Consider the following 12,500-nt stretch of genomic DNA (forward strand, 5'->3'; position numbering starts at 1 on the left):
ATCAGGGATCTCCATATATGAGCATTAAAGGGATAAGGACTGACACATACGGAGATCTCCATATATGGGCATATCGGTCGGATTGGCGGTGTAACGTAGGTGTGAGGGCCCGAAATCTAGATGTGACGGAACTCATAGATGCAGCAGCCCGTCACAAAAGCCGAAGTAGACGTTAAAGGGTAAGACCACTTTAGTAGAGGTTTGGGTTGTGTAGTTACCTTGCCATGATGTAACTCCAAAGGTGGGCAAGAAATCAAAAATAATTGCTCCATTGATTAGAAATTGATAATTCAAAATATGCTCCTCATTGACTTACATTGTACGGTAAAACAGCTCTCAAAGTCACTCTATTAGCACATAAATGAACCCAAACATAGCTGATTCAGACAATATAGAGCATCACCAAACCCAGTACTGTTCGTTTTTTTAATAAAAATGTCAACTTCCTGTTGATTTTACAATTTGAAGATCTGGATCCGGATCCGCCGATCCAGTCCGGGTTTTCTACTTATTAAAAATGGCAAAATCAACAGGAAGTTGACATTTTTATTTAAAAAAAAAACAGTACTGGGTTTGGTGATGTTCTATATTGTCTGAATCAACTTTGTTTGCGTTCGTTTTTGTGCTAAAAGAGTGACTTTGAGAGCAGTTTTACCTTACAATGTAAGTCAATGAGGAGCATGTTTTGAATTATCAATTTCTAATCAATGGAGCAATTATTTTTTATTTCTTGCCCACCTTTGGAGTTACATCATGGCAAGGTAACTACACAACCCAAACCTCTACCAAAGTGGTCTTGCCCTTTAAGATGACCCAAACATGTTTGAAAGTGAATATCCCTTTAAAGCCCTGGTTCTCAAACTTTTTGTATTTGGTCGTGGACCCCCATCTGAAAAAGTTTTTTTGCCAGGGACCCCAGAAGAGAAGATTTGTGTTAAAAAAAATAAAAAATATTCAACATTTTTAAAACACTTTCAAGATTTTTCTAAAATGTTCAAAAATAGCAGATGTACAAGCTCGCAGCGTGGCACAAAGTGACGCGCTGTGAGCTTGTACATCTGGGGGACCCCATCGTGTGACGCCCCTAATCAAACAATATCTTCCCGGCTATCTATCCCATCCTCCAGGAGATTCCTCTGTCGGAGATCCTGCAGGTGGAAGCGTCCAAGGACTACAGCCAGCTGGCCCAGGGCAGCAACCCCCACTGCTTCGAGATCATCACGTCCACCATGGTGTACTACGTGGGCGAGAACAACGTCGGGCACTACCACAGCCCGGCGCTGGCCGCGTCCGGCGTGGGCGCGGAGGTGGCACAGGGCTGGGAGAAGGCCATCCGCCAGGCCCTGATGCCCGTCACGCCACAGCCCAGCGTGGCCACCGGCGCCGGGCAAGGAAAGGACCACAGTAAGTAATAATAATAATACATGCAATTTATACAGCGCTTTTCTATACTCAAAGTCGCTTTACAGAAGCAAAAATAAAAACAACTTTATTAGGAATAAACTAGTCAAAAGGTTTAAAGACTAAGGACACAAAAGAAAAAAATATGGAAATAAAAGGTAGAAAAGGGAGATTAAAATGAGGTAGGGAATGCGAGTCTGAAAAGGTGGGTTTTGAGTGTGGTTTTAAACGTGGTTATATTTTGTGAAAGCACAATGTTGTCACAATATCAATATCGAGTTATTTGGTAAAAAGAATGTGATATTTGGTCTGTATGGCTCAGTCATAGTCCAGTCACCTTGTCACTGAATATCTTGTTACAAAAAAATATATATCAAGATTGTTCGGAATGAAGGGAGTAATCTACAAAGACTGATAAAGATCTGTCTTTGTCAAACTCCGTCTGAGTTTGATTCAGTGTGTATTTCCCCTCCCAGTGTCTGATAGTTCAGTCTTTATAGGTCAACGAGGTGAGGCTGTAAGGTGAGTCAGCGCTTTCATGGTTATGATGAGCTAAGGCTGAGATGACTGGGCACAAAGTGCCCTGTTAAAACATAAAGTTCAGGGGGGGTGAAGATGATTAGTATGGCTGTCTTTCAGATCTCCATCAAAGGCTTTGTTCAATCCTTCACAGCCACTGAATAACATCTGTACAGGAGATGAGAGTGATTACATCGATGATAAATAATAAACATAATCATGTTGATGATAGGATCTATCATTGTTTTGCGTCATCTGAGGGTTGACAGCAAAAATGGATTATTTTGTGCTGCTGTCCATTCAAGGCTCTTTAGTTGAGATGAATCTTTTAGATTAATTCACACTCATTAATGAGGTTAATGAGGTTTTTAAATTCTCTGCAAAGGATGTTTGGAAAATGTGCCGTTTATGAAAGTCAAGACGTGAGCGGTCATGACACGAGCGTTGTCCGTCATGACCTCTAATGTGCACCAGACAGACGCACAGACAGACTCATAATGTTAAACAGATGATGAAGCTGTTTTTGGACCTGTGCGTTTTCTGGAGGCCTGCAGTCTGAGCCACTGACAGCGTGACCCCCCTTTTCCACCGGGGTTGAACCGGTTTTCCTTCTTTTTTCCCGCCTAATTTTGAACCAGTCCAGGGTGTTTCCACCAAAAATGAATTGGTTCAGAACCCTAAAAGTTGATTCGGAACTGGAACCCAAAAAATAATTTTTTCTTGCCCTGAACTGGGAACCAAAGTGGGCGTGTCACTATTCTACAGGTTGGGAGATGCAGATGTGATATAAACAATGGCAAAAGCAAGCAAAAAAATCATCATTAAAAAAAGAAAAGAAAAGGGAAACTATAACATTTTCCAAAAAGTTGCTGCTCCATTCACTTCAATGTTAAAAAATAAACGGAGAAATAAATAACATTTTTCCTATGTTTTACCATGTAAACTGCTGGCAGAGGCTGCAAACTGTTTTAGAAAACCCCTGGCAGTCTAAGAGTTAAAAAAGCAGAAATAGCTGATCTACAAGCTTACAACGCGTCACTTTGTGACGCGTTGTAAGCTTATAGATCAGCTATTTCTGCAATTCTTACATGAATAAAAAGAAAACATGTCAATAATTCCTTTGTATATTTAAGTTATTTGTCATATCTGCCCTGTGCAATATTTTTCAATGGCCACACACAATGAAATCGTTCATCGCAATTATTTGAGTGACAATTAATCGTCAACTTAAATGTGTAATCGTCAGGGCCGGCCGCTGCTATAAGCAATATAAGCGGTCACTTAGGGCCAGAACCACTAGGGGGGCCAAAAAAAAAAAAAAAAAAAAATATATATATATATATATATTTTTTTTTTACTTTCATATTGTAATTATGCCATGTATCTCCTATCCAACAACTAGCGTTATTATTTTAGTATGCAATAAAAAATGACATAATGATTTTATAATGGGGGTGTTTGGGGCCCTAATTCTTGCTTAGGGCCACAAATATCCTAGGGCCGGCCCTGGTAATCGTGACAGCCCTAGTGAAGTGGCTGTCCTCTTCACGTTGGTCGCGACGACCTCACTTATTATTAAATTTTTTTTACCGTTTCTTGATTTTGTTTTTAAAATCGTCTTTTTTTTGGTTGCCCATGGGCGACCCCAACGGCACCTTCCGGCGACCCCACTTTGGGTCGCGACCCATAGTTTGAGAACCGCTGAAGTAGGGCATTAATTTACAAAAAAAAACACACAAAAAGTTAGAACATGGAGATAAGAGGTTTTCTGTCCCCGACAGCGACGATATGTGGCGTGCAGCCTCAATGCCAAGAGTCTTTACAAATGCCTCCCAGTGCATGTTTGTCGAGATTTAAGATCAGCCTTAATTTTGTATGTCAAGTACATTACACAGTTTACATGTTTTACTGTCATCATTTCCCATCATTGCACATGGAGACCTTGTGACTGAGTATATCGGGGCCCCCCTGGGGGCCCGGACCATAAATCCTAAATGATGAAATGCAACGCATACCTCCACCATTCAATCACACATAACATCCCAAATCAATTTTATTGGCAAATTATTGTGTAATAACATGCTTCGTTATGCGGGGGGTGGGAGGGGGGGGGGGATATGGCTTATATTGCAAACAGCTGTGATAAGCTTGAAAGAAGGGTTAGGGAGACTATTACAAGTATTCAAGCAATGTGCCTCTCTCTCTCTGCCTGCGATTAATTAAACACTCGAACCCTTAGCGTCCCTATTCTGGGGGAAAAAATCTGCAAAAATAGCCGTTTTAAGCCACATTGTGAGATTGTAGATGGGGCTATCCTTGGCGAAGACATTTGGTGTTGAGGTTGAGGGATTTTTTTCTTTTTTAAATCTGCGGACCTAGGTTGGAGCCCTGGGGGATCTTTTACTTAAGTAAAACTATCAATACCACAAGTAAAAGTGTGGTATTCAAAATGTACTAAAAGTACCAAAGTATTGGCATCAAAATATACTTAAAGTACCAAAAGTAAAAGTAGTCATTATGCATGAAATGTCCCCATTTCAGAAGTTTTCAAGTGGATAAAATGTATATAAACATCTTTTGAAAATAGCAGATCTACAAGCTCACAACGCGTCACATCGCAACTCGTTGTGAGCTTGTAGATTGGCTATTTTAAAACAGCCAGAGTTTAAATAGGGCGGAAGTGGTTTTGTAAAAAAAATCAAATAGTAACTAAACTAATAGTAATCTGTTGTTTGATGTTTGAAGATGGCATGTTTCACTCAAAAATACATGGTAAACATTATTTTTTTTCTCCGTTTATTTTTCAACATTGAATTGAATGAAGCAGCAACTTTTTGGATAGCGTTATCTCCTAGTTCCTTTGAATTTCGTCATTTCCGTCCTTGGCCATGAGAGCCATAGTAGAATCAGACGGGAATTCCCGTTTTTTGGCAATGAAAGAGTTAATGTGGTGTTTTTACAGTGGCCTGTGCTTTTCCTTTTCCAGAACAAGAGCTGTCCATCAGCATATCTGTGTCCAACTGTCAGGTCCAGGAGAACGTGGTGAGAAGACACTTCTTTCTTTCTTTTCCCCTTCCTCCAAGGTGATCTTGTACAACTTCCCAGCAACTTCCCAGTCTTTCTCGTTTTTCTTTTGTGGTTAAAGTCGTACATTTTTTATTGTGCTAAGTCTTCATTAAAATGTCCAATGTTTTTATTTCGCTGCACAAATTAGAGAAGTTGTTGCCATGCACGTTTTTCTTTTAGTTTTTTTGGGGGAAAAAAAGGGATTTCCAAGTTCCTCTTTCTGCTTTGAGTGAAAGTGAAGCGGGTTTTGCACGGGAAACGGGAAATGTGAACAAACCCAAGTAACCTGGTACTAATTCCATATTTCTCAGGATATCGCCTCAGTCTACCAGATCTTCTCCGATGAGGTTCTGGGATCGGGACAGTTTGGCATCGTGTATGGAGGTACAGTATGCCCTGCCTTGATTCATTCATTTCACTGATGACTTGTTACGTTAACCCATTAAGACCTGAAGCCGATTCTAAAAATGTCTTCTAAATCCCAACAGTATTCTGAAAAAACGTATGTTTCTATATCAGTGGTGCTCAATCTTTTTCATGTCAAGGACCCCAAAAATTACATGTATTTGGCCGCCGACCTCCATCTCAAAATATTTTGTTCCAGGGACCCCCCAGAAGCAAAGATTTGAGTTAAAAATGTTGAAATATATATATTCAAAGATTTGGACACATTTTCACAATTTTTCAAAAATAGTGGATCTACAAGCTCATAGCGCGGCACTCGGTGCCGTGCTATGAGCTTGTAGATCTGCTTTTTTTGAATAGCCCAAAGTGTAAAATAATGCTTTTTAGGTAAAAAAATAATAAAAACACACAGATGCTTCTCCCGGTCTTAAAGGGTTAAAGCTGCACTATGTAACTTTCCTCTTCTATCCTGGATTTGAACCTGGTTTCCCGCGCAAGTGCTGCCATTTTTTTTACCAATGAGCTAATAGAGCCTGCCTGCTTGCTCAGGGGATAAATCGAATCTTGACCCTCAGGTCAAAATGTGTCAGATCCGATCTAAATGTCTTAGAAGAGCACAAAATACAACCACCCCAATTGTGTAAGTTATATTGTATTATTACACGGCTTGGTTCAATGCTTGATTCTGATTGGTCAATCGCTGAATTGAATGACCGATGAGCTCAATAACAGACTAACGCTGTCTAATCAAAGGCTCAGAACACCTGCTCATATCAACCTGCGCTGCTTGATTTTGTGCCGTATCCAACATGGCAGCCATGTAAACAAACACATCGTGTCATTTACATCTAAACGTTCATTGCTCTCAAGAATGTTTTTGAAAACATTTGAAGTGAGAAATAGACGATGCAGTAACCAAAAATGTATTCTATTTAATCAACACTTGTTTGTTTTCCGAGGCGCAACACTTATGGAATACTTTCATTGCCGTAAGAAAGGAAATACTTTGTTTTGTTGTTACTTTTGGGTCAATTTATTAATTTATTTATTAAGTAGACGTGTAATAAGCGGGATAATTGACGGGTAGCCGGTCCTTATTGATAAATAAATCCCTCCAGGGTGATTAGGCATCATATATATTCCTATTTAACGTCTCAGGGAAACACAGGAAGAGTGGCAGAGACGTGGCCATCAAGGTGATCGACAAGATGAGGTTCCCCACCAAACAGGAGAGCCAGCTGAGGAACGAGGTGGCCATTCTGCAGGTATAGATCCACCACTCCACACCCTGGTCCAGTATATCAACAGAACCAGTCCAGTACCATTCCAAACATGATGCTTATACAGAAATAATGTTATCAAATACATATCGTCTCTGTCGGGGCGGAAACCTCAAATGTCCAAAACTTTTCAGGATTCAAATTCAAAAATAGCAAAAGTAGCAGATCTACAAGCTCAAAACGTGTCGCTTCGCACCGCGTTTTGAGCTTGTAGATCTGCTACTTTTGATGCTGTTGTGTTTGGGAAACAGTGGTCTAGAGCAGTGGTTTTCAACCCTTTTCATATCAAGGTCCATTAGTTATTCAGCATTTGAGCCACGGAACCACCGTTTGATGAGATTTAGCCTCTCAGGCCATATTTTGTTGTCGTTGAATAAGATTTTGTCCACAATTCCATACTGTATTGATGTTGGTACCATAGGAGAGACAAAAATCAAGGGTCCATTTGGTTTCATTTTACACTCTCAAGAGTTAAAGATCTATAAGGGTCCTTTTGGTTACCAACTCTCCATCATTTAGCTGGGGACCACCTGGAACCCCCTCAAGGACCACTGGTGGTCCCCGAACCACTGGTTGAGAACCACTGATCTAGAGGATTTAAGTGGTTAACATGAGGTGTGCGTCTCCTCCTCCTCACTGTGTGTGTGTGTGTGTGTGTGTGTGTGTGTGTGTGTGTGTGTGTGTGTGCGTGTGTGCGCGCGCAGAACCTGCATCACCCCGGCATCGTCAACCTGGAGTGCATGTTCGAGACCCCCGAGCGCGTGTTCGTGGTCATGGAGAAGCTCCATGGGGACATGCTGGAGATGATCCTGTCCAGCGAGAAGAGCAAGCTGCCCGAACGCATCACCAAGTTCCTGGTCACGCAGGTTCGTCTTTCTTCCCCTAACGTTCCGTTCGATTCTGCTCTTCCGGCCGCGGACCCTCCATCTGAAATGTTTTGTGCCAGGGACCCCTAGAAGAGAAGATTTGTGTTTGTTATTATTATTGTTCCAAATTTTTCAAAAATAGCAGATGTACAAGCTCTCATCGTGGCACGAAGTGACGCGCTGTGAGCTTGTACATCTGCTATTTTTGAATAGCCAACGTATAAATGGATAAAGTGGTTAAAAACGGTTGTGACGCTATATTAGCACATTTTCAGTACTTTTACCTCTACTCCACTCAAATTATTTGAAAACTTTAGTTACTAGTTACTTTGCAGATTTAGATTATTATTACAAATTAAGACATACATTAACCACTTCAGCCTAATATACATTTACATCTACAAGCTCACAATGCGTCGCGATGAGCTTGTAGATCTGCTATTTTCAAAAGGTTTTTATACATTTTATATATTTGAAAACGTGTGAAATGGGACATTTGCATAATGAGTACTTTCTACTTTTGGTACTTTAAGTACATTTTTATGCCAATACTTTTGTACTTTTACTCAAGTAAATTTTGAATTCCGGACATTTACTTGTGACAGAGTATTTCTACAATGCAGTATTGATACTTTTACTCAAGTAAGAAATGTGAGTACTTTTTCCACCACTGGGCCTGATACACCGGTCAAACCCATGTATAGTATAGGACTTATAGTCTAGTCTCTGTGTTCCCCTTCCAGTTCCCTCTCTGCCTCGTTCCCTCTCATCTCAGTTTTTTGTGGCGTGCACCAGGCGGTACGCGCGGCCCAGTACGTCTCATCCCCGGGGCTGTTTATTCTCGCGGTCGAGCTGATTGGGGTTGAATTTGTTTATGGTTCGCATGAGTCTGGATGGCATCATGGCCTCCTCCCTGTACGCGTGGATCACAGCCCTCCAGCGCCGCGCCGGTGGCTTTGGGGCCTGATTAGAGAGGGGCGGGCGGGCAGCGAGCGGGGGCCCCTAGTGCCTTTCAGAGGGTCGGCGGACTAGGGCCAAACAGGAGCTGGGCCATTAACAACGGCCCCATTAGCAAGCAGCAGGCCTGGTTGTGATGTGGCTCAGAGGAACCTCTTGTCAAAGCCCCGGGTTTGAGGAGAGCGAGAGCCAGGCGCACTGTGGTTTTGGTCCGGAGCCACGGAGCGTTAGCATATGCCAGGCCTGGGGAACACAGTTATACGGCTTGATGGGATGAGATCATGTGTCCGTTTGGGACGGCACTGGTCAGCCTGGAAGTATTTAAGGGCATTACTGTGCTTATGCAACTGCGAGAGTGCTCCATATGGCCACGTCGTGGAATACGCAGCAACAGTTATACACAACGTTAGGTTGTTTAGACCGCGCTATTGCATATATACAATCTAACGTTCAATCATGCGTTCACCCATCTGTGTGTGTGTGTGCGTGTGTGTGCGTGTGTGTGCGTGTGTGTCTATCCGCAGCTAATCAGGCATACTACAATGCCGATCAGCATCATATTTCTTGTGCACGCTGACAGCAGGCCAAGGACCTCAATTCTCAAACATTTTTTGAGTCTGTAAATGAAAGTAATTTTTTTGTTTTACTATGAAATCAATGAGTCACGAGAGTCAGAACCCCTGTTTTCACTTGCTTGAAATTTTGGCAATTTACTGGTATATTTAATTTGGCCATCATCATGTGAATGTGCGCTGATCTTGTATGAGATCGGGTGCTGTATATCTGGTGCCGTCAAAATCATGTCACGCTTCCTTGTCAAAACGCCTGAATTATTATCCAAGAATTAGTTGTTTGCTGTGTTGCTGAAACATCGGTCAGAGGGGACATCGTGGCTTACTTTAATCATATCGTCTCTGTCGGGTGGAAACCTCATATGTCCAAAACTGTTACTTTTCAGAATTTAAATTCAAAAATATCAAAAGTAGCAGATCTACAAGCTCAAAAGGTGTCGCTTCGCACCGCGTTTCGAGCTTGTAGATCTGCTACTTTTGATGCTTTTGTATGATCAAGTAGGGCGTTAATTAAAAAAAAGAAGAAAAAGGAGATAACAGGTTTCTGCCCGAGAGCAACGATATGCTGAAATCCCATATCCTCCACGACTGCATAGGGCTGCATTATGTTTAGCTATGCACCACCCCCAATGCTTTAGTTATTATGGAGTTTGATCTAGTCTGAATCTGCATGGAGACACTGTTTAAATCCTACGGGGAGAAGGAGGTGCTGTTTCCTACCCTTGCCACTCTCCTCCTTGCACGTCATCTGTCACACACTGGAGTGATGTCTTCATAAATGGGTCATCATCATCATATTGGAAGTATTACCGCTAGCATTGTTCATATACGTGTTGCATGGTGATTGCAACACAGTCAGCGTTTCAGCCACCATTTTTGTAGGCAACACACACTGGCATCCGACACTTGTAGCTGCTACAAAGCTACAAAAAAGGTTGAGCTGGCTTCAACTTCAGATACAAAGCTACAAAGCTACAGATATGCTGTGTATCTTTTGTATCTGCCAGTGTGAACCGTAAACCCTGATTTATAAACTATGGTGTCTCACAACACATACGTTGCATCACTTGATATAAAATCATGGACATAGACGTGTGATGTACAAACTTTACGCTGCATATCTTTCATTGGACTGATTTTTTTAATCTAGTTTGTCGAAATCGTCCAACATCACACTCAGGCGTGCACTCACTGTTTCTTCTCCCGTTTGGAAAACAGTAGCTACTGTAGTTAGTTTTTTTCGTGGGTTCTTTTGAACATTTTGAATTGTTGTTTTGAATTTGAGTTTTTTCACCTTGAATAAAGGCATCAGCCTGTATGAATCAGCTATGAATAGTTTTGATCAAATTACTCGCCACACTCGTCGCTTATTTTCTTATGGTGTATTCGTTACGCCCATAGAGGTATAATATAACTAGAGGGCGGATTGCCCCGCCCCCAGCTATCATTTCAATGAATGTGCTCACTGGCGTTTTGAAGCACCCGGAAACCTGCCGGAAGTAGAATTATTGGTTCGATTTTGACCCCCCATAGAGTTATGAGCATGCGCACTAGTGTCCTTTTTGCGTTCTACGGCAGCCCGTGTGTCAAGGATTGAACGCGAGATATTTATTAAATACACTCGAGATGCATATTTATATGTAAATGCATATGTATGTATGTATAATATGTTTACATATTTATATGTATAAATATAAATATCTCTCAGTATGTTTTGCATGTATTTCTCCCCGCCTGCAGTTCCAGCTTTGGCCACTGGGGTGGCAGCTTCAATGTTTCTCAGCAACTCTGGGGGCTTGGTTACGCCACCGATGTGTGACCTTTAAAGGAGAATTCCGGACATTTTAAGTGTTATCTTTGATGTGTCGTTACTCACCTACCGACGTAAAAAGTGGCATTGTTTTTTTCCAGAGATTCCCCTGTCGTCATTTTTTCAACCCCCTCCGTTGTCATAATGGGAGCGCGTGGCTTAGGGAAATTCGTCTATTATAACCGATGCAAAGTTATTTTTTTCTCTACTACTACTCATTGTAGAGTCTCATGATAGTCAAACATGCGCTGAAAGTTCCTGAGAGGCTACCGTTAACACATTGACTGCCAAGATATTAAACATAGTTTTCTATCCCCGTGCCGGCGTATAATTACCTCAATCCGATGATATTTGAAACGCCGTGGAACCGACATTGTGTAAAAAAAACACACGGAAAAAGTTTCCTGTGAGTAGACGGAAGGATCTGTGTATCCATGGGAACAAGAACTTTCCAACCGCGATCCGCCATTTTGGAGCTTTGGTCCGCTGAAACGGGTGGTTTTCAATGGAAAAAAAAGAAACTGAGTTACAGCCGTTTTTCTGAAAATCCCATCATTGGGGCGGATGGAAGTGACGTTTTTTGGAATGACGTCACATCCACATTGTTCTTCTCTGAGAGACGATCGATCATTCCAAAGCTGTGTTAGGTCGCCCCTTGTGGAATTTTCCCCCAAAAATGTAAAAACGAGTTAACTCGATCTAGGCAATCAAGCGATGGATTCTAAAAACGAGTTGACTCGATCTAGGCAATCAATGTGTTAATGCCGAACGATTTAACACTGGTTGCATGTTTCTCAACCTGGCAACACCAAGTTGCCAGGTTCTGGAGAGAAAATGTCCGGAATTCTCCTTTAAGATTTTGAATGCTTTGCTGACTTGGGCTTCGCCTTTTGTCAACAGATCCTGGTGGCATTGAGACATCTGCACTTCAAAAACATTGTACACTGTGACCTAAAGCCTGAGAATGTACTACTGGCATCTGCAGAACCCTTCCCTCAGGTAAGCGTGTGTGTGTGTGTGTGTGTGTGTGTGTGTGTGTGTAAGCTTATGTTTTTGTGCATGTACTGTGCTTAAAGGTGGTGTAAGTGACTTTTTGGTTAAAACAAAAATAATTTTGTGAGACTTTATCAGCTCAATTTTATAGTATCAAAAAAGTAACTAAGTACATTTACTCAAGTACTGTACTTGAGTACAAAATTGAGGTATTTGTACTTTACTTGAGTATAGTATTATAGTAGCAGTGCCAATTTTGTATCCTGTATGAGTTCTCTCTCTCTCGATTGATGAAATTGGCATCCTGACCTGAAAATGTATTTCCTGTGTTGCTTAACCCATTGAGACCTGAAGCCGATTCTACATGTCTCCTAAATCTCAACAGTATTCTGAAAAACGTATGTTTCTATATCAGTGGTTCTCAATCTTTTTCATGTCAAGGACCCCCAAAATTATATGTATTTGGCCGCGGACCCCCATCAAAATATGTTGTTCCAGGGACCCCCCAGAAGCAAAGATTTGAGTTAAAAACTGTTCGCAAAAATATATATATTCAAAGATTTGCACACATTTTCACGATTTTTCAAAAATAGCAGATCTACAAGCTCGTAGCGCGGCACTCGGTGCCGCG

At 41.5% G+C, this 12,500-nt stretch overlaps 1 protein-coding gene across 4 annotated transcripts in view; it reads left to right on the forward strand.

The window, feature by feature from the left end:
* Positions 1 to 12,500, forward strand: part of prkd3 (protein kinase D3) — a 125,760-nt gene that overhangs the window by 107,238 nt on the left and 6,022 nt on the right. For all 4 annotated transcript variants that reach the window (XM_080413574.1, XM_080413575.1, XM_080413576.1 and 1 more), the window contains exons 11-16: positions 1,128 to 1,404; positions 4,907 to 4,962; positions 5,298 to 5,370; positions 6,550 to 6,656; positions 7,376 to 7,537; positions 11,777 to 11,875. In XM_080413574.1, coding sequence (XP_080269700.1) covers positions 1,128 to 1,404; positions 4,907 to 4,962; positions 5,298 to 5,370; positions 6,550 to 6,656; positions 7,376 to 7,537; positions 11,777 to 11,875 — 774 coding nt within the window. The remainder of the gene's footprint in view (positions 1 to 1,127; positions 1,405 to 4,906; positions 4,963 to 5,297; positions 5,371 to 6,549; positions 6,657 to 7,375; positions 7,538 to 11,776; positions 11,876 to 12,500) is intronic.

The sequence above is a fragment of the Gymnoscopelus braueri genome (assembly GCF_963280865.1).
Source record: "Gymnoscopelus braueri genome assembly, chromosome: 19".
In the NCBI taxonomy this organism is placed as follows: Eukaryota; Metazoa; Chordata; class Actinopteri; order Myctophiformes; family Myctophidae; genus Gymnoscopelus; species Gymnoscopelus braueri.